This window comes from Dioscorea cayenensis, chromosome 14 (assembly GCF_009730915.1).
Source record: "Dioscorea cayenensis subsp. rotundata cultivar TDr96_F1 chromosome 14, TDr96_F1_v2_PseudoChromosome.rev07_lg8_w22 25.fasta, whole genome shotgun sequence".
NCBI classification, from domain to species: Eukaryota; Viridiplantae; Streptophyta; class Magnoliopsida; order Dioscoreales; family Dioscoreaceae; genus Dioscorea; species Dioscorea cayenensis.
In genome coordinates, this window is record NC_052484.1 from 2,141,537 (window position 1) to 2,162,232 (window position 20,696).

At 32.6% G+C, this 20,696-nt stretch overlaps 3 protein-coding genes across 6 annotated transcripts; 1 reads left to right on the forward strand and 2 right to left on the reverse strand.

Moving 5' to 3' along the window:
- Nucleotides 1–1,336: 1,336 nt before the first annotated feature.
- LOC120275506 lies at nt 1,337–4,416 on the reverse strand. Its single transcript, XM_039282114.1, has 4 exons — nt 4,178–4,416; nt 2,214–2,275; nt 2,034–2,138; nt 1,337–1,631 (listed from the first exon to the last, which is right to left on the reverse strand). Exons 1-4 carry the CDS (start codon nt 4,395–4,397, stop codon nt 1,497–1,499), a joined length of 522 nt encoding a protein of 173 aa, XP_039138048.1. The 5' UTR covers nt 4,398–4,416; the 3' UTR covers nt 1,337–1,496.
- Nucleotides 4,417–5,208: 792 nt separating this feature from the next.
- Nucleotides 5,209–7,480, reverse strand: LOC120275505 (shugoshin-1-like). Of its 4 annotated transcripts, none has more exons than XM_039282112.1 (11): nt 7,390–7,480; nt 7,140–7,270; nt 7,007–7,044; nt 6,809–6,917; nt 6,688–6,711; nt 6,492–6,560; nt 6,365–6,400; nt 6,235–6,282; nt 6,038–6,146; nt 5,887–5,950; nt 5,209–5,808 (listed from the first exon to the last, which is right to left on the reverse strand). In XM_039282112.1, exons 1-11 carry the CDS (start codon nt 7,430–7,432, stop codon nt 5,520–5,522), a joined length of 960 nt encoding a protein of 319 aa, XP_039138046.1. In that variant the 5' UTR covers nt 7,433–7,480; the 3' UTR covers nt 5,209–5,519. The 4 variants fall into 4 exon arrangements, with proteins under 4 accessions (XP_039138046.1, XP_039138045.1, XP_039138044.1 ...); XM_039282111.1 differs by having other exon boundaries at nt 6,235–6,276; nt 6,353–6,400; XM_039282110.1 differs by having other exon boundaries at nt 6,353–6,400.
- A 1,860-nt stretch (nt 7,481–9,340) lies between these two features.
- Nucleotides 9,341–18,172, forward strand: LOC120275504 (probable pectate lyase 5). The gene is made up of 5 exons (XM_039282109.1): nt 9,341–9,501; nt 9,576–10,470; nt 10,569–10,774; nt 16,319–16,497; nt 17,961–18,172. Exons 1-5 carry the CDS (start codon nt 9,392–9,394, stop codon nt 18,050–18,052), a joined length of 1,482 nt encoding a protein of 493 aa, XP_039138043.1. The 5' UTR covers nt 9,341–9,391; the 3' UTR covers nt 18,053–18,172.
- The last annotated feature ends 2,524 nt before the right edge of the window (nt 18,173–20,696 follow it).

Consider the following 20,696-nt stretch of genomic DNA (forward strand, 5'->3'; position numbering starts at 1 on the left):
CTCTTAAAAAAATATTATAATAAATTAAAATATTGTGATGGTTCTCGATGCTATTATAATTTCTCATATAAAAAAAATATTTCTCAACACGAATAATAGCTACTATTTAATATGATGAAAGCCATTTTACTTCTTGCATCTTGCCTATGTAGTTTAAAAATGTTTATTTTCATTAATGTGTTTTTGTATTTATTATTTATTTTTTATAATGATGTTGGCATGGTGAACATGACAAAGAGGATAAAATTGACATTTTTAAAAAAGAGAATACAATGTAAAGTGTAAATATAAGAGAACTAATAATTTATGTCTACTTCTAAGTGTGGTGGCAAAACCCTAATTGCTTCACTAAACTAACATGTTTTTATTTGGAGGTACAAATTTATATAATAAAACATGATGTTAAACTTGTTATTTTTCATAAATATAATTGGAGAGCATTAGAATTAATGGATGGAAGCCCTAAATCTACTACTAATAAATTAGGCTCTATATCCCTCATTACAATATTACTATACAGAATGTAATTGCATTTAGGTCAAATTTAGGATGGAAATTCAGATTATTGGGCCATAAATAAAATATTGGAAAAATTTTTCAAATCTTTTCATGGATTTCTAGTTTTGCAAAATATGTAAACTCTTCATTATTTGTCAGGGGTAAAATCATTGATTTAGTTAAAATATACATGGCAAAAAAACATAATTTGTTTTGGTTGTCGTGATTTTAATGTTTTTCTTTAGAATTTTGGAAATGACAATTTTGCTTTACCGGAAAAGTTAGCACCCTTAACAGTTTTTTTTTTATTTGGCGAAAACACAATTTATTCCTTTGCCTCTATTTCACAAAAGAAAGAAACCACAAGTACATTATAATTATTATATATTTTATGTCATAAGATATGCCTCTATTTAGCAAAAGTAAGAAACACAAGTACATTATTATTATTATTATTATTATTATTATTATTATTATTATTATTATATATTTTATGTCAGAGATATCACATACAACTAATCCAATACCTAGATATGTCAAGCTAAATTTAAGCAATTTTGTTGTTTTTCCATTATGTTATATAAATAATATCTTTTTTTTTCTTTGGGTGTTCGAAAAAAAATTACATGTTCCAAGATTTTTATTTATTAATTAAAAAATAAATAAAACATGAGTTTAATATGACCACAATGAACCCTAATAACACCCCAAATCATAACACTTTCCATCAGCCTTGATATGTCTTGCATAATAAACAAGAACCCTAAAAAGCATTAATAAGAAATCTCTAAGAATTGAATTTTGCAACTCTAGGTTTACAAAATCTTAACAACAATCAGAATTTGAACCATAAATCTCTAATTGCAGTGAATATCAAATTAATATGATCGATTCATCGCAAACTAGTGTTTTTCACATCAAATTAAAAGCTATGCACAGCTCTTTTAACTCCATATTGGCAAATGCAAATAAGCAGAATTTTTTTAGATGAAGTTAATTTACTTGTACTTCTCCATAATTCTCCGGGCTTCTTCCAAGGTTTCATCTTCGCTAGATGCCGTGCTTCCCGCTCCTTTCGATACCTCGTCGGAGTTCATTGCTATAAAGGCGAAGTATACGAGTCCCATCACAGCCTGAACCAAAATAACTGCTTGTAAATTTCAAGTGTCTTTAGGTCTGTTTATAGCAAAAGTCATTTACACTTTTCCTATTAATCACTGATAAGAGAAAACCTTTAAGAGATTGCATTTTGGAGACTGAAAAGCCGATAAATAACAAGAAAAATTTATGTGTGGCTTAGAGGGTGTGTTATGCAAATGTACAATGTACTTTCATACAAAGATCTAAGTTGGCAAATTTCACATTTGATTAGTAATATATGTGAAAGAATTATTTTTCGAACTCTTCGATGTTTCCTGTAAAATATCCCGACAGTCCAGCTGAAGAAAGTGAAAAAGATATACAGGACAGATATTCTTTAAAATTTTGCGTAAATGAGAATAGCAATTCAGGAAGTGGATAGAATGAAAGGTTACCAGAGCAAAAAATAGAGTGGAAAGGAAAGACTTGAACACAAAAAGAACAATTGCTCCGCCGATGAAAGCCACAGCAATTCTTGCAATTGGCCTTGGAACCATGTCCTGGGGATAAATAATAAGATTATATAGTATGAAACTCAAAGCACTTCTCTACAAATGTCATTTCAGGACACTTACTGGCATGAGATTGGTTCCTGCTTCAATGCCATCTTTACTGACCTTCCAGACAGTTTGAATGACTGCATAGGAGAGAATGAATTACAAAGTGTTAATATATCAGGTTCATGGCTCCAAAAATATAATGGACGTAACAAAAATAATTTGAAGATGCAATTGATCTTTGTCAATGATTTGATGAACTCGACACCACTTTTATCAGAATAGTAGAAAATGTGCAACTCACTAATGAAAATACATCCCCATTTGATCTTATGTTTCAAATTGTGTTAGTGCGTAGCTTCAGTCATTAAAGTACTTGAGGATTTGCTTGTAATAATGGTCCGGTAAGTGAACTGACAAAGCTTATTTATGTTCAATAAATCCAAATGCTATTTGCATAATACAGGCTTTATCTATGTGAATCTACACTTAATTATGTTCAACAAATCCAAATGCTATTTGTATAATACGGGCTTTATTTATGTGAATCTACAAAAGAAAAATTTTCAGATATCCAAATTTATTTTTTTTCATCTTTTTCCAATTGCTTCAATAATCAAATGGAACTAAAAACAATTCTCTTGTAACTTGTTCACTTATTTTATCAAATACCTCTTCCAATTTTGCAACTATAAATTAACAAATATCAGGATTCAATCCAAATTATCAGAGAATCAGAGAAATATTAAATTTCACTATACCAGTCATAACTAATACATTAAAAACCCAAGCGGATGTATTATCCAAAGATAAGTCTTCCTTACAAAAAAGTACTTATCTAACAACATCAATATAGAACAATGCTGGATGAATAGCCTGAAGCTAGAAAGATATAATTTGTTTTCAAAGAGCATCACTAAATCATTGAATCATTCGGTCATAGGTGTGCTAATACATTGAAAATCCCGTATGTGTTGCTCAATCTATATGATCAGAATTGCTTCAAGAGTCAAACGAGAACTAAGAGAGTGTGTGTCTGTGTGTCTGTATGTGTGTGTGTGTGTGTGTGTGTGTGTGTGTGTGTGTGTGTGTGTATAACACCACTCATCCACATCTCAACAATAGAGGTCGACCTATAATTGCTGAACAGTCTGATAGCATCCCTTTAATTACTATGTGAGTGGTATAAGATTTGACAAGTACAACTCATTAGAAAATAGCAATGCAAAGAAACACAAAGGAGAAAATCAAAAGTAACAAAGGTATCAAAAAACAATTATGGAGCAAAGAAGTACCACTTTTTGAAAAAATAGCACCACTAATCCAGTGAATCTTTCAATCATGGTTGTCCACATAAATCAAACGTACCATACATTTTACTCCATCTATATGATTAGAATTACTTCAAATATATGTATATAAATCCTTTCCACATCTTGTTCGTGCATCACATCAAACACCACTAGCCTATATCTCAACAATATATACAAATGATTAATGAATACACTGATACGCCTGAAACGTTCCCCATAATTACCACCACAAAATGGTATACCATTCAAGAAGTATCACTCATTAGCAAATAACACCACATAGAAACACAGGAGGAAATTAAAGGTAACAAATGCCCTGGAACACAATTTTGGAGCAAAAATGACACCTTTTTATTCAAAGAAAGAGTCACTAAATCAGTGAATCATTCACTCATGGTTGTACTCACAAATCAAACATCCCATTCCCATAAAATTTTCTCAACCAATATGATCAATTGTTTCAATATATATATATATATATATAAGAGAGCATCACTAAATCAGTGAATCATTCACTCATGGTTGTACTCATAAATCAAACATCCCATTCTCATAAAATTTTCTCAATCTATATGATCAGAATTGTTTCAATATACAAATGACTCTTTTCTACATCTCGTTCACGCATTACATCAAACACCACAGGTCCCAATCTTGCAAAGCTAGAGCAGCGGCAATGGAAGTGTAGAAAAGAAGGAAAGAGCATCAATAAGGGATCAATGAACAAACCTCTAAGCCAATTGGATTGGGCGGCGACGATGGTTGGAAAACGAGAGCGAGATCGAACCACAAGCAAGGAAGGCGAGGGCGAGAGCTTCAGCCGAGGCAAAGAGGTCGAAGAGAGGAAGGAGGAGGTGAGAATGCGAGCCCGAGGAGGAGGAGAGCGATGGAGGAGAGGAGAAGAAGCAGTGGCCATTGATGGCGAGAAGCGGAGCTCAAAGAGCACCATTGAAGTGATTCATTGGATTTTTTTTTCTTCTAATTTATCTCAATATATATATATATATATAAATATATGGTTATAAAATTTTTAAATTTGAGATTCTTGCAAATGTACCCTTGAAAAATTGTATAATTTTTTATAAACCTTAATGATAATCTATGAATATTCTCTGAGATGCCATGCCAAATTTTTCAATGCCATTTTTGCCAATATATATATATATATATATATAAATTCTAAATGGAAAAATTCTTTTTTTTCCAAAAGTGATCCGCTCAGCCTCATTGACGGGTTATCAAATAATAGACAGGTATAATAATACATCAGTTATAGTTAATTATTGAATACTTAGAAATTATTAACTCGGCCATTCACCAACAGGGAAATAAAAGTATTATATTTCATGTACACACTTTAAAAATTTTTCAAAAATCAAACCGTGACACTAAATTCTATCTATCATACAACTTTGGAGGGCAAAAATACAATACCTTCCAATATTCCGGCATGCAAGTGACTACCAATGAACTAACTAATGGTTGTCTACCTCTATTTCACTAGACTGAACAAGAAAATTCTTAGAACCGTGGCACTCTTAATTTTCAAAAAAAGAAAATTTTTGATTTTTTTTTTATATAGGAAAACTTCCTTTGCAAAGATACCTAGCAAAATTTGAAATTTCTTATACACCAGGAATATTGTTTTTACGGGTGCAGATGCAAAATAGCAACTTCTTTCAAAGGTATATTAATAAAAAAAAAAATTAATTATCAGTCAATATAACCAAAAATTTAAAAAAAAAATGAATGGAACAGTCTTTTAAGTTGTCAATAGATTCTGATGCTAAAAAAATCCCCCTCCAAAAAGAAAAAAAAAATTATAAATTGATACAAACTTAGTCACCTACATTGACCATTTTCTACATGTTCACTCACATATCATCATCCACAATGAAGTAATACAAAATAAGTGACGACAAATACTGAAGTTACATATATTAAATTCAGAAAGATCGCTAAGCTTTTCGATCACAAGCATTCGAAGTGGATGCTTCCCTTCATAACTTCGTATTTCTGAGAAGATACCAATGAATTCAATTTCAAAGTTTGTCTTGAATGGGATCAATGCTCATTCTCCTCTTCTCATTTTAACATTGATGGGTCTTTCTTTGTAAGAGCAAACCTTCTCAGTGGCCTTGCGGACTGGCCGCCCGCTTAAGGATCTTCGAGAGTTTTGATTTTGATTCTGTGGTGAATCATTTTGTTCATTCTCAAACTCCTTCACTGATATTTCCACCGGAGAAGAACCAGTTTCATGCAGAGGTTCACTTGATGAACAAATCAGAAATTTTGCATCTTCTATCTCGAACAAATCTTCGGTAGGTTCACATACTTGAGATTTCCTTCGCAGAGATCTTCTGCATTAATAGAAAAAGGCAGAATGTTCGATACTAGATTTGCTGATGAGAAAAGGTAAAAATTTAATTAACCATTACCTTCTCTTTTCATCTTTTTCCTTCACAGAAGTAACTTCATGTGCTGCATTGCTAGATCCCAAAGCTGATCAATGAGTACTGCAACGTTAGTCATTATACAACACACTAGAGAACAAATCTTAGATTTGGACGGGAATGAAAGCAGTATTACATTTGGTTCTTAGTGCTCTTTTCCGGTTGGTACCACACACATTCTTGGAACTAGCAGGATTGTTTCTCTCAGCCACAACCTCCACATTGGCGTCACCCTCTTTCTTGAGCTGCAACATTGAAACACTTGATCAGATATACAAAGATAAGCTTTTGATATCATATTTATCTTCATACCAAGGGTGATCCATAGCATACCTCAGTAATGGTCTTCTCCGGAACATGTTTAGCTACCTTCTTCTGCTCCTGTGAGATAGAAAATAGTCTCAATGCTGACAAAATAAAAGAATCATATAAATTAGAACCCAAGGAAGACCTCAGTTATCACCATCTCACAAACAATTTCAGCTATTTTCTTCTGCTCCTGTGAGTGGGAAAACAGTCTCACTGTCATAATCTACAGATAAATAATACTAGAAATAAAATCATAATACAAAATAGAACACATATCAGACCTCTACTTCCAAAGTCTTTGCTCTGACAAGTGCAAGCGCGCAACTAAGCTCGTGCTGCATCACTTTTAACTACATCACAACATAAGACAGCACACTAAATCACCGGTTCACTTTCACCAGCAAAAAAATAATCCAGTAATTCTAACACAAAGCTTCATTCACAGACAATTGAAAGAATGAAATGTAGGAAACTCACTCTATCTTTCCCTTGGTTGAGTTCCTGCAGAGCAAAACAAAGACTTGATATTAAAAAAATGTCAAATTTCAATAAAGAACAATAAAAGAAAAACAGGAAAAGATGAAAAAGAGATACAAACCCCAAGCATTCGAGAATTTGCCTGAGCTAGCTGCCAGTTCTGCTGATGTGCTTTCTGCAAAGCAGTCCGGAGATTCAGCAACTCCATGCCACTCATCTCTATAATTTTACTGTTCAATCAAGCAAAATTTCACCAAATAATTTCACTAAAATGTTGCAAAACAATAACAATCAGTAATCTTTGCAACAATTCACTCACCTTTTCTCATAAAGAAGCTTCAACAAAGCAGGGTTGTCCTGAAATTAGAGAAAAAAAAGATTCAAATTAACCGAAATTCCCAAGAAAAAAACACAAACAAACGAGAAAATGAAAAGAGTAATCAGAACGCAACCACAGCATCACTTTCTCCATCTCCGGCGACCTCCACGGCCCTAGCGGTGTTGGTGATATCCGAGAGCATCTTCCTCCCCATCGCGCTTCCAATCACCGGCATCTTCTGAGATCTCTCCGCTCTCCCAACACCTAAACAACAAGAAATCAAAATCAGAAGCCAATCCACCAAATTCGAAGCAAGAAAACCCTAAACCCCGGTTCAAATCGGGGCAAAATCAAGAATTGAAGCCAAATTGCAAGGGAATTACAGAAAGGAAGGGTTTTGATGGCTCCAACGGCGTGGTTCTCCATTGGCGATTGCGGAGAAGATGAGAAACCCTAGAACTCTTTCGTCTTGGATTTTTTAGGGTTTGAAGAAATGAATGAAGTTGAGAAGAAACTAAAGAAAAAAAGTTCAGAGCCTTCCAACGGCTATCCGAACCAAACAGTCCGAGCCTAAAGTTTTTATTTGAATTTTCTTTTTATTGCTTATAAGTCCCTAGTTTTTTTTTTATTTGCAGAAACCCATTAGTTTGTTGGTCATAGACCATGCCTCTTGGTCTATTGGTGCTAGGTTTTTTTATTAGAATATTTATTTTGAGGAAGAATCGAGGCTAAACCCTAAAGCTCATGCAAAGTGAGGGTGTATATGCATTGAGGTTTCATTTCACATTTGTGCATGCCCCTGACTTCTCTTAAACACAGGGCACTTGTTGCCTATTTGTCAATAATAATAATGATGATGATTTATTGGTTACAGGACATGGTAAATCTCTAATTTTGTTTTTATTACAGGTAATCTCTTAATTTGTTAGTAACAGATTAAGTCTTTTGGTATCAGTAACTTTGCGTAAGATATGTGTTTTGAAGAAGATGTGAGTCCGAACCCTATAGCTTATTTAAAATGAGAGCACTTGCGTTGAAGTATTCACTTCACGTCTATGCACTTCACTGTGCATATCATTTCAAAATCCATGCATAATGTCCAATGACTTTAGCGTATGGTAAAACAGTAAATGTACTACTGTAATTTAACTTTAAATATCAAAATAAACTTTAAAATGCAGGAAAAAGTGCAATATTTGGTTAAGAATAACTTTTGGTTTTTTTAATTTTTATTTTGGGAGTTGATTTTTTATTTTGAGAATTGTATAACAATTTAATTTGGAATGAAGAATAAATAGAACATGGCATGCCTGTTGAGTGTCAGTTTTGGAAGGAAAGGTGTAGAAAATGTGTTCAATCAAAATGTCCATATTTATGATGTAAAGAATTCTCCTTTTTAATAATAAAAAGAAAAAAGAATTTTTAGTAAAAAAAAAAATCCTTAAAAGAAAAAAAAAACTTTTATTTTGTTTTTTCTTTCATATTTAAGGGTAATTTTAAAAACAAAAAATAATTATAAAACTGGTCGGTTTCATTACTTTTTGAATTGGTCTATCAAGATCTAGTTGTATGTTTAGTTAGACCGAGAACTAAATAAACTAATTAGATTTAATGTGTAAAAATAAACTCTTAGTTTGTATTTAAATATTTAATTAATTATGGTTATTATTGATTATTTTATTCTGATTGTTATGTATTTATTTGAGCATAACATCGATTTTAATATTAAATTTTATTAAATTAAAATTTCATATTATTATAATTATATTTTATATCAAGTTTAATAATTAATAATTATTATAATATAATTTTTATATTTTATTATTGATTCCGGTGCAATTTGAGTTGACCCAATCAAATTTGGACTTCACCAGCGGTCCAAGTCTGCCAACATCGGTAAAAATAACTAAATAAAAAATGATATTCCGAGACTCATGTTCACTCTTAAAAAGAATTTTTTTTCAAATTAACAAAATTCCAAGGCGAAAAATTTAACCCACACCCCACCTCACTACCTACTTAAAGTTAAATTTAAATTAAATATTAAAAATTAAAATTCCCAAATTATCAGTCACTCTCACTCTCACGCTCCACTTCACACACTATTTCAAATAAAAAAAATAAAATATATATATAATACTTCCAAATCATCACAAACTTTTTTAGTAAGTTAAATTAATTAAAGAAATAAAAATATTGATTAATTCCAAAATTATCACAATCAATCTCTCCATCACACCCACTTCATTCACTATTATTTTTTTTTTCAAAAGATAATTATAAATTATAAATTATCACAAAACACCTCCAAAATAAAATTAATTATAAACCTCTAAAAACCCCCACCTTTTTCCATCCTTTCTCTTCCAACCAAGCTCCACCACAATGCTTCTCCTCCTCCTCCTCCTCGTCTCCTCCTCCACCGCCATCTCCATCCTCCCCAACTCCTCCATCGCCGTTCCAGACCCCGATGCCGTCGCCGATCATCTCCACAGGTAACCATCTCGCCTGCAATCCGTCCTCATTCCTCAATTTCTCTCAATTCCTTCCACAATTGGTCCATTTTCAGGCAGGTCGAGCTCGCCCATCGCCGTGCGCTCATCGAGTCCAAAGATCAACAATGTTTCACCGGAAACCCCATTGACGATTGCTGGCGCTGCGCCGGCACGGACTGGCGCGCTGACCGGCAGCGCCTCGCCGAGTGTGGCCTTGGCTTTGGCCGTGATGCTCTCGGCGGCAAGAACGGCCAGTTCTATGTCGTCACTGACTCCTCCGACCCCGATCCCGTCAATCCCCGTCCCGGCACTCTGCGCTACGCCGCCATCCAAGACGATCCTCTCTGGATCACCTTCGCCGCCGATATGACCATCCATTTATCCGAGGAGCTCCTTGTCAATAGCTTCAAAACCATCGACGGCCGTGGCGCCGATGTCCACATCGCCGGCGGTGCTTGCATTACTCTCCAATACGTCTCCAATGTCATCATCCACAACATCAACGTCCACCACTGCGTCCCTGCCGGCAACGCCAACGTCCGCGCCACACCGACCCACGCTGGCTACCGTTCCCGCTCCGATGGCGACGGCATCTCGATCTACGGAGCTCGCAAGATTTGGATCGACCATTGCTCGCTCTCTTCCTGCGCCGATGGCCTCATCGACGCCATCATGGGATCCACCGGGTTAACCATTTCCAACAACTACTTCTCCCACCACAACGACGTGATGCTTCTCGGCCACAGCGACGATTACCTTCCGGATTCCGCGATGCAAGTCACCATCGCCTTCAATCGCTTCGGCGAGGAGCTTGTTCAGCGTATGCCGAGGTGCCGGCGAGGGTATATCCACATCGTCAACAATGATTTCACTCAATGGGAGATGTACGCCATTGGAGGCAGTGCAAACCCTACAATCAACAGTCAGGGTAATCGCTACACTGCTCCATCCAATCCCAATGCAAAAGAGGTCTTTTTTTTTTTATTTTTTCTTCAATTTTTCATGATTTTTTTTAGGTTTGTTTGATTCATTAGTGTTGAAAAAGTTGAATCAAATTGTGTTTGTAGGTAACAAAGAGAGTGGATACTGAGGATGGGCAATGGGAAGGATGGAACTGGAGATCGGAAGGGGATGTGATGGTAAATGGGGCGTTCTTCGTTGCGTCTGGGGCTGGGGTGGGGGCTAAGTATGGCCTGGCATCGAGCGTGGAGCCGAAGTCCGCGGCGCTCATTGACCAGCTCACCAGGAATGCCGGTGTCTTTGGTGGGACAAGGTCAGTCACACTTCTCATCAACTTTTTTTCTTCCATTTTCTTAAAAACTTCATTTATTTAGCAAATAAACCAAGCTTGAGAGCTGAGTTTGAGGTTGATTTTCAACTTTGATCGGCTCGTTAAAGCTCATAAAAACTTATTTTTACATGATACATCAGTAATTTAACCAAAACAAAAAAACTGTAGCATATGTTCAGTTGGTAAATTACTGTATATATGCACGGTAATAATTATACTGTAGTCATTGAGCCGACCTCAAACTTGATATTTCTTTAGTGAACTGAGTTTGAGCTTAATAAAAAAAAAAGCTCAAAATAGATTCTATGGCTTTATTTCACTCTCATGGTTGTAAAATTTGCATGTGAGCAAAATCAATGGGAATAACCTCAAAACAAGCTAATAGGAAAAAATTAAATGATTTTTGTGTTAAAAAAAAATTTTTTGTGGTAACAACGCTATATACAAACTTTTGTGGCTGTGAGTTAAATGAACCCTAGAAGTTGAATTCAATTCAAATAATGTCAAGCAAAGTTTAAACATAACAAAGATTGGCATGGCTTGGCTCGATTGCAACCCTACCAATGCCTTTGATTTCTTTAATGTCTATGTCGTTGATGAATTTTTCATTGACTTTCAATGTTTGTTTGATCAGATGCTTGTCTAGTAAATGGTCCTCAGTTATGAAAACGGCGTGAATAGTTACTGAAAAAGTGATTTGATTATATGGAGTTAGTCTTGCCTATCAATGCATATGGGGACATTTGGTTTTTCTTTTATAATTTCGCTAGTGGTCCCAAGAAAAAGAAAAGGTGCTTTAGTTTTTAAATTATATGAATTTTATTTTATATTTTAACTATGCACATATGTTCAGGATGGTCAGATACATTCAGTGTTTTTATCACATTTTAATTGGATTCAAAATTAAGTGATTTATTAGATAGATAATGTGAAACTGAAAGACTAAAATAAATATATTCATGTGGCTTGACCGGGACAAAAATTGAGCTATGGCTAAAGAATCAATTGTGTATGAGTGAAGTGGATAAAGAGGGTTTCATGGTACAAGCCTAGAAATACCATGATGGATTTGTTTAGTCATTTTTACATTTATCATAGACGTTAGCATATGCTAGACATTAATTACTGATAACTGTTTGTATAATTTTATGCTGTTTGCATTTATTATCTGAGCATATGCTAGTCAAAGTAACTTATCCTTTATTAAAACACTAAATGGCATGGATAATAATGGACAAGGATAGCAAAATCTTTTTCCGTACATGGAATAAGGCCTTACAATGTTAAGTGCTTTGCTGATTGCTTCTGGGGGAAATTATGATAGCAGATAATGTGTTGTTATTGTATGTCAGAAATAAACGTCTTCTAATTAAGGATGAGGTTAAAAATGGTAATATTTCATTAGTGCGCAACTAACTATTTGGTGGAGCCCAAGTATTAGAGATTTTTAGATTCAAGCTCAATCCATAGAACATAGTTTGATGTTATGTTATATAAAGTGCTAAAACTAAAAGGGTGATATTGATGGGGAATTGAATGCAGATGCTAAAAAGCAAATAGTTTTGTAACAAAACAATCCTTAACAGGCGGAAAGGTTAAGGATAAATGATGTTAAGGACCTGGCGGTGGGTTGGAAACATTGAGGCTTGTTATCAAAGATAAATATTTAATACAAGCATTTAAAGTTTATTCTGATTGGTTCTAAAGTCTTGCATGCCTTGTGTCTTATGGTGTCAGACTGTCAGCCTTGTCAGCTTTTCCTTGCCTAAAAGAACGTTTCATGTGGGGTTGTATTCTTGGGAACAGTCACTTTTTTTTAAAAAAAAATACTATGTGCCATTCTGACAAATTTCATTGTTAAGAACTTAAGATAAAAAAATAGTACCCTTTTGGCTTATCTTGACCAACTAACCGCCACTCTGAGGCCTTGTTGGATAATGAAGCCAATGTGAAATGGGTAAAGCCATGCATCTCTAGAAAATAAGGGTTAAACTTTATGGTGTCTCTAATATTAAATTTAAAGTTATTTAATATAAAGCTTAAATATAGTATGGTACTAGGGTAGGTTCGAGATGTTTATGCACATAGACAAATATATACGATATAGATGTCTATTATTAGTCATTGGATTTTGATCCAACTGTTAACATTGATGAACCGTAGATATTACAGTAATATATATATATATATTAATTATTATTTGTAACAGTAATACCGATCCAATTGCTGATAATTGAACATCTATAGATTTTTTTATCTATAGACATCTATAGAGGATGTAAGTTCAATATATATATACATATATTAATTTGTCTCACCTCGGACGTCCTTGAACCATAATGGTGTAGAAACCTAATTAATAAATTGTTTCAACTGCTGAGTTTCCTTTTCTACTAGGATACAATTTTTTTAATTTTAGTGGTGGCTAATAGGAATTTTCACCATAAATATTATACAAAAGGCTACCTAAATTGTTTTAAAAATAAAATAATAAAAAAAATACATTAATATGGTGAACATGTTTGGTGGAACCATAATAAACACTAGGAACAAAAGTCAAATGTTGATTACTCATGAGAAAGGAATATCTCATATAAAAAAGCTTATTGATCCTGACATGTGACATTAAAGTGTGTTAAGAGCAACAAATAAATTAAAATCAAAATAAGGGACTCCAAGATTATTTTCCAAAGGGTAATAATCAACACCCTCAAATGAAATGTTAAATGTTATCACATATAATTTCTTCTCTTTCACAATGCTTTTAGCTTTAATTTTATGCTCATCTATTTTTGTAGATTGGATAGAGAAATTTCATTGTAACATATCCTTGCTTAAATTTTATCCTTATTTTATTACAACTTACTATAATAATGATAAAAGTAGGGACATCAGCTGTATACCATGTCTTATGGGGTGAGCAGGAAAGACCTTGTTTTCTATATAAGCAGGATAGCATCTTTACTAGTATCTTATTCAGTATTTAGGCACTCCATAATAAATGGATTAAGGGGGTCCCTAAAGTGTCCAATCAGCTTGCATGATGAAGGGTTCTAAAGAATATTTGTGGCCCCCCAACGTAGGCAAAGGCTGAGCCCCACCCCTACAGCACCCTGAATTGATTTGCTTAGACCTTGAAAAGAAAAGCAATACAATGACCCATGCTATGCCCTTCTTTTTCTTGTCTTTTGCATCCAGGGAGCCAGCTGTGTTCCTGGGCTGTCTTTAGGTTTTTATAATAATTACAAAACTTGTTTAGTATTTGTTTAATTTACTGATTTATTTAGTAATTTTATTAGTTGTTGCCACAGCTAGGGCTGCAATATGAGTCGAGCCGAGCTTTGTGATGCTCAAGCTTGGCTTGATACTATTTGAACCGAGCTCGAGCTCGAGTCGAGCCTATTTTGAGCTTCTTTTGTGAAGTTTGAGCTCAGCTCGCTAAGAAAATACTCAACTCGGGTAACTACAGTATATTCTGATATAGTAATCATTGCAGTAATACTGTCACAGTATATATACTACAGTAATTTTAGTCAATTTAAAATAACTATCATACTAATTTAAAATTTTTTTTTAAATTACTACAGTATCTATGGTACAGTACTGAGTTTCTCACTAGTCTTAATGAGCCGAGCTGTTTAAGGCTCGAGCTCGGCTTGGTTATCTAGTCGAGCTTGAAAATCAAGCTCGAGCTCGGTTCGTTTGGTTAATAAACGAGCTTTTTTCGAGCCGAGCCCCGAATAGCTAGCGAACAACTTGGTTTGTTTGCAGCCCTAGCCACAGCCAGAAATAATAATTTTCTTACTATTTTAATTATTTATTGCATATGATTCTGCCAGTGAAGTATATGTTCTAATTATCTGTTTAATTTACTGATTTATTTAGTAAATTCATTAGTTGTTGCCACAACCAGAATTAATAATTTTTTAACTGTTTTAATTATGTATGGCATATGATTCTGCCAGTGAAGTATATATTCACATTCAGACTAAATCTATCTGTGCTAAAAAAAAGTGGCAACTGGCAGCTTTAATACTAACTTATTCAGACTTTCAGACTTGTGGTCCCTGAATTGACTTTTTATACTGCAATAGGATTAATTTCAACAATGGTTTCAAGTTTCAACTATTATCTATTTACAACTGTTGAAGATTGTGATCTCAATTGATGATGATGGTTAGTTTGAGCTAATTCCAATTCAAAAGGCAATTATGAGTTGATGGACATAATGTGGTGAGACCCCTAGTTTTGTAAGTTTGTCCTGAATGCTGCCAACCTATGATTGCCACCAACAGAGCTATTGTTTTCTTTCCTTGTGCACTTGATTGGTTGATGCATGCTTTTGCTAACCGAGTTGGTAGCCTGCATTTGTCCATATAGATTAGATGCTTCTGGTATATTACAATGGAATCTTATTCCTTCACACACCCTGCTAGAAAACACAATTAAGTGGGGAAGGTGTTGCTGCTGGTAGACCAGGGGTGGCAAAAATCTGTTTCCGGACAAAACCGGGTTCGGACAATTATTAATATAAATAGAATAACATTTGTCTGGACTCGGTCCGGTTTTAAATCTTGACAAACTTAACATATTTAAACCTGGTTTATTTTAAAACCAGGTTGTCCAGATGTTCAAATTTGTCTGAATTTTATAAGCTACTTTTAAGTTCACTAAAACATTAAATTATTAAAAAAATAATTTAATTCACATTAAATGCAAAAAAAAAAAAAATGTTAACAATTCAAAACTCAACTCAAATCATACAAAAATCTAAATCTTAATTGGAAAAACATATAAAATTGAATTTAAAACAAATGGGCATAATATTGTGAGCTTTTAAAATTTTAAGGGGTGAAAGGGCCAAGTTGTCCGAATTTTCATCATCAGATCCGGTCCGGATTTAAATCCGGACAACCAAGCTATGTATGGACTCGGCCTGCATTTGTAAAATTTATGTCCAAACTCTTTTTATTCCAGATCGAACAAAATTGGACCAAGTGGGTCGGGGCAAACTATTGCCACCCCTATGGTAGACTATCTCACATATGTTAAATAAATAAGGGCTTATTTGTTGTTTGGATTATTTGTGAAAATTAGTGTCTTATCAAATTCTTCTTTAGCGCTTTTAAATTCACTCAGAAAATTAAGTATTTTTACTTATGTTTTTCATAAGTGCTTTTGTCTAGTGCTTATACAATAAGTACCAAATTTCTAGCTTATTAAAAATAAACCCAAATTTTAAAGTAGCTTGTTTGGATGTCTGAAGCACTTATGGGAGAAGAAAAATTGAATATGAATGGGTAATTGATTCTTTTATAAAACTAAAAAATTCTTATCCCTTTTGCTTTAGCGTTTAGGTTGAATCATTTCCGTATAATATATTTGCTTTATACCTAATATGATATCACATTTTGGTTAATTGATTTGTATTGGCTTAAATTAGTGAATGCAGATAAAGTTTTTACTTTGTTAATATATTTGGTTTGCGTCTAACAGTTATCTTTATTAATAACTTGTTATGATCAGAGAAGCTAGTGACGGGGGTGGGTCAAGTTCCGGGGCTGCCTCCGGGGCTGGGAAGGCCAGCGGCGGTGAAGCCGGAGGCGGAGGCGGATATGGATACCTTGGCATGTATTTTGCGAGTAGTGCACCGACATTTTGTCATTGCTACAACCTAATGCGACTTATTTCGGCTTTTTTAATCGGTACACTCTTTACTCATTTGTATTTGTATACTTTGTAGAACACATTTGATAAATATTAATTAGGTAGTAAATTTATTATAGCTTATGGTTTCAGTTTCTTATAGTCTCTTGGTTAAATCCTTCATCACTCTTTACATAATCTGCTGACAAATTAGGATTCTCTGTGACATGCTTGGGATGTCCTAATTGGGGTTAAAATGGTCTTTTCCTTCTCTCTTATATATGTGGGTTTTTATCAAAAATAATAAAAAAGATATATTTAGTTTTATTAAAAGTAGAAACTATTTTAATATTTTATATCCAAAATTTGATGATATGTATTAGAAAAAGAAGATTTTATATAAATAAAATAGTCATTTGCTAAAACAACAGCATAAAATAAAATGAAATAAATTAAATTAAATTAAAAGAATGGGTAGTTAGTAAAATACCCTCTCAGAGCCCATGTAACAAAATATAGAATTTTTAACAACCGAATTGGAACTATTGTATAATTTGAGCTCTAAATCCATGTTTTAAGTCCATAAGTAAAAACTTAACTAGGTGTATTCTAACTATCTGAGCCAAACACTGCTTAGTGCAGTAGAAAGATATGGGTACGTGAGTGGAGAGGTGAAGGGTTTTCATCTAGTGTGCATTTAGATTACCGTAATGAAAGACGAAAAATGAATGGGTAGGGAATGATAATGAAAAAGGTGTTTGGTTGGAGAGGTAATTTATTGGGAATAGAAAAAGTAGAAGAGTAATTTATTAGAAATACTAAAAATTAATGAAAAGATATGATATAAAATTATTTTTATGTCCTTAATATAAATAAATCAATTTTGTTGTTTATAAAATATTTTAAATAAATTTTAATTATTATAATTAATTATTTAGATTACTTATTAATTATTTATGACTTATATTTGAAATAAATATTCATATGATTATTATAATTAAATATTAATTATTTAAATATTTAATACATTTATATTTAATATAAATATTTATTATAATTATTATATGATTATTATAATTAACTATTAATTATTTTAATATTAATACATTTATTATAAATATTTTTATTTATTTAATATGATTATTATATTTAAGTATTAATTACTTTAATATTAATATATTTACATTTATTTAATATATTAATATATAGTGTATGGGTAAAATGGGTATTTTATATCCATTACCCTCAATCAATTTTCATTCCCTCCAGTGGATCATTACCCATGGGGGGTAATAATTACTACCCTAAAAAATAGGCCAAACATGACCTTCACTCAAACACTACCCTAATCTTTCTGCCATCAGGACGTACTATAGCAATTATGTACAATATTATATATTACTATTCTATGTGGGAGTGAGTGGAAAGACAGAGAGTTTTAACCCAATTCTTTTGTCAAGACTACAATTATGTATAATATTGTATAGTACTGTTCATTCACTGTTTATTGGTTCTCTTATAGGAAAGAGTTGTATTTTCACCTTTCCAAGATTACAAGATAAGGGAGATTTGTCGTTGTGGGGGCTATTATCTTGGGTGCACATGTTAGGATAGACCATTATTGGTCCGGGTGTCAGCCCGTTCGATATAGTATATTTATGAAGGGTTATTAAGCCACTATAATCGAGGTATCTCTGTATTTGTCTATCTTTTTTATAATTCTTTTATGGGGCAGTGTTTGTAGCTTTTGTTTAAAAAAAAAATCTATTTATATTGAAATTAATAGAGTGCGACGTTTATATGCATAGTATAATTATAGTATCAATTATTATACAATAATAGCTAAAGCAAGAATATTTACTTTTATATAGCTGCAATAGTTGATTTAAATCTAAATTAATTAAATTACTCTAAATAAGATTTAAATTAACAATTAGAATATTAAAAACACTTGAACTGCTAAGAAGGTACCCATTTATTAATCATGATCCATGGGCCGTTATGTTCTTAACCCAGCCCAATAGAGTTGTTCAGGTAGCCCATTAACCTTGGAATGGGCTAGTGGTCAATAGGGAAAATTCCAAGCAGGTTTATGCAAAAATCCCCTTTTAAAATATTCTTATTACTAGCATGATATTTTATATGTTAAATAGTAATATTAATACAAATATTATATATGCTTGATTAAAAAAAAAAAAAATTATATATGCTGTGAAGAGTGAAGGGCCACATTAGATAACAGATAGACATGAGAGAATTGGAAAAAATAATATATCATGAAATTACACATGCAAATAAATATATGAGGTTTGACAATTTCCTTTTTTTCTCAATGTAAAAAATCATTAAAAAAATTATTAAAGAAAAAGCTCTGAGAGTCTTACAAAAATTTATCTTTTACCCATTTTGATAACTCTACCATCTTTCATAATATAATGCATATGTAATATGGAATGAAATGCTAATTTAAATCTTACTTTGATTAACTCTATTTATTTATATTTAGATTAAATTTAAATTTGATGCATAACTTATCATTAAAATCTAGTGTTAATCCTAATTAGTATTTTAATTATTAATATATATTTTTTAAAATTTAAAGTAGAATTAATCAAGGTTCCATCTAGAGAAGAATGACATACATTGGAAGTGCCGTGTTGGGAATATGCATCAATAAAAATTATTAAATTTAATATCTTTGGTTATAAATCAGAATTTTTATATCTATCACAAAAATTGATTAAATTTTAATTATAAATACTTAAAATGTATAATAAGTGTCTCCCACTACACTCATAAATATCATGATCGTCTCAAGTCTTGTGGGACCTTGACAAGCCTTAATACATAAAATAAATAAATAAATAAATAAATATTAGGGATCACTTTTGTGGTGATTGTGGTGAAGTGGAGGATAGATTACAGTGTGCATGTTGATATCCTTGTGATTAAGACTTGGGATATCAAAATGCATGGATGGAGGATGAGTGCTTCAACATCATTCACTTGAGACCTCCACTTAGTTTTATCTGAGCTTCATTCAACTTCAATCACTTCCCACTCCCACTTAGGGTTTGTGGTTTTTTTTTAAATTATAATAATTATTATTAACATACGTTGATAAAATCAGATAATTAAAAGAGAAAGAAAGCTAGAAGATAACATAAATACACAAAATTTATAAGTTTTTTTGATATACCCAGGGGCAGAACTACCCGTGAAAAGCCCCCTTGGCCCCCTTGAGAATATTTATAAAATAAGAATTCTCTTATATTTAAAATAATGTGATAATTATTTATTTAGATATATTTAAGTATTCTGAATGTAAAATATAAGTGTGTTTGAATGGTTAGTGGGTATGGTTTAAGAGTATGTCCTAGGGTAGTGCACAAGTTTGAATCTTGCTTGTGATTTTTCTTTTTAAATGCCATTTTTTATTTTAAAGTTTATTTTAAAATAACAGAAATATCAATAAAAATTAAAACAATTGCACATCAAATATACTATAGTTTTATTATAAATAAATTATAATTTGGTTGCCTATATTAAGACGGATCGATTTTAGTCTTTTTAGAAATTACAAAACCAAGAGATGCAACTACCTTCTCTTACTCATATACTAGACGGATCGAGTTTAGTACCAACAATGACACCAGTTCAAATTGTGGTTTATATATATATATTCTCTATATATATTCAAATTATTATTATATTCCCACACTATTTTTATCCGAGATAATTGTTGTATTGGATAAAAAAAAAAATTTACGCTTTGCCTTTAGAGCACCCCCCACCCCCAACTAGTTATAATTCCGCCACTGGATATACCTACGTTCTTTGGAACGGAGTGGATGTATTTCTCTTATTATGAAAAATTAAAGTTATATGAGTTTATATTGTAAAATCATACTCGGTATAATTTACAAAATTACTCTTGGACCATACTGAAGAGGCGTTACCCCCGCACCCCAACTCATCTAATTGTGGCTCCCCCAATGGGCGAAATATAGTATCACTTCACTCCTTCACTATGCTTCATTACTCCATTAGCTCAGCTCTAACATATGCATATTTATTTTTGTATATGGGGTATATACAACAATATATAATGTGGACCAACCAACACACTCTAAATTTTTCAACTATGTTTTGAAATAGAATTAAACCCTTGACCTTCCAAATATGAGTTAACGATACTACCACTCATATATTTATTACAGTTATGGTAATTCCACCTAGTTTTCTTCCAATTTTATTT

Coding starts and splice junctions, on each gene's coding strand:
- LOC120275506 (XM_039282114.1), bottom strand. CDS start 4,397: ATGGTGCTCTTTGAGCTCCGCTTCTCGCCATCAATGGCCACTGCTTCT. Junction 2,139..2,213: donor CAGGAACCAATCTCATGCCA/GTAAGTGTCCTG, acceptor ATTTATCCCCAG/GACATGGTTCCAAGGCCAAT. Junction 1,632..2,033: donor CCACTCTATTTTTTGCTCTG/GTAACCTTTCAT, acceptor ATTTTGGTTCAG/GCTGTGATGGGACTCGTATA.
- LOC120275505 (XM_039282110.1), bottom strand. CDS start 7,432: ATGGAGAACCACGCCGTTGGAGCCATCAAAACCCTTCCTTTCT. Junction 7,045..7,139: donor ATGGAGAAAGTGATGCTGTG/GTTGCGTTCTGA, acceptor CTCTAATTTCAG/GACAACCCTGCTTTGTTGAA. Junction 5,809..5,886: donor GAAAAAGATGAAAAGAGAAG/GTAATGGTTAAT, acceptor CTATTAATGCAG/AAGATCTCTGCGAAGGAAAT.
- LOC120275504 (XM_039282109.1), top strand. CDS start 9,392: ATGCTTCTCCTCCTCCTCCTCCTCGTCTCCTCCTCCACCGCCATCTCC. Junction 10,775..16,318: donor GGTGTCTTTGGTGGGACAAG/GTCAGTCACACT, acceptor TGTTATGATCAG/AGAAGCTAGTGACGGGGGTG. Junction 16,498..17,960: donor TATTTCGGCTTTTTTAATCG/GTACACTCTTTA, acceptor GTTCTCTTATAG/GAAAGAGTTGTATTTTCACC.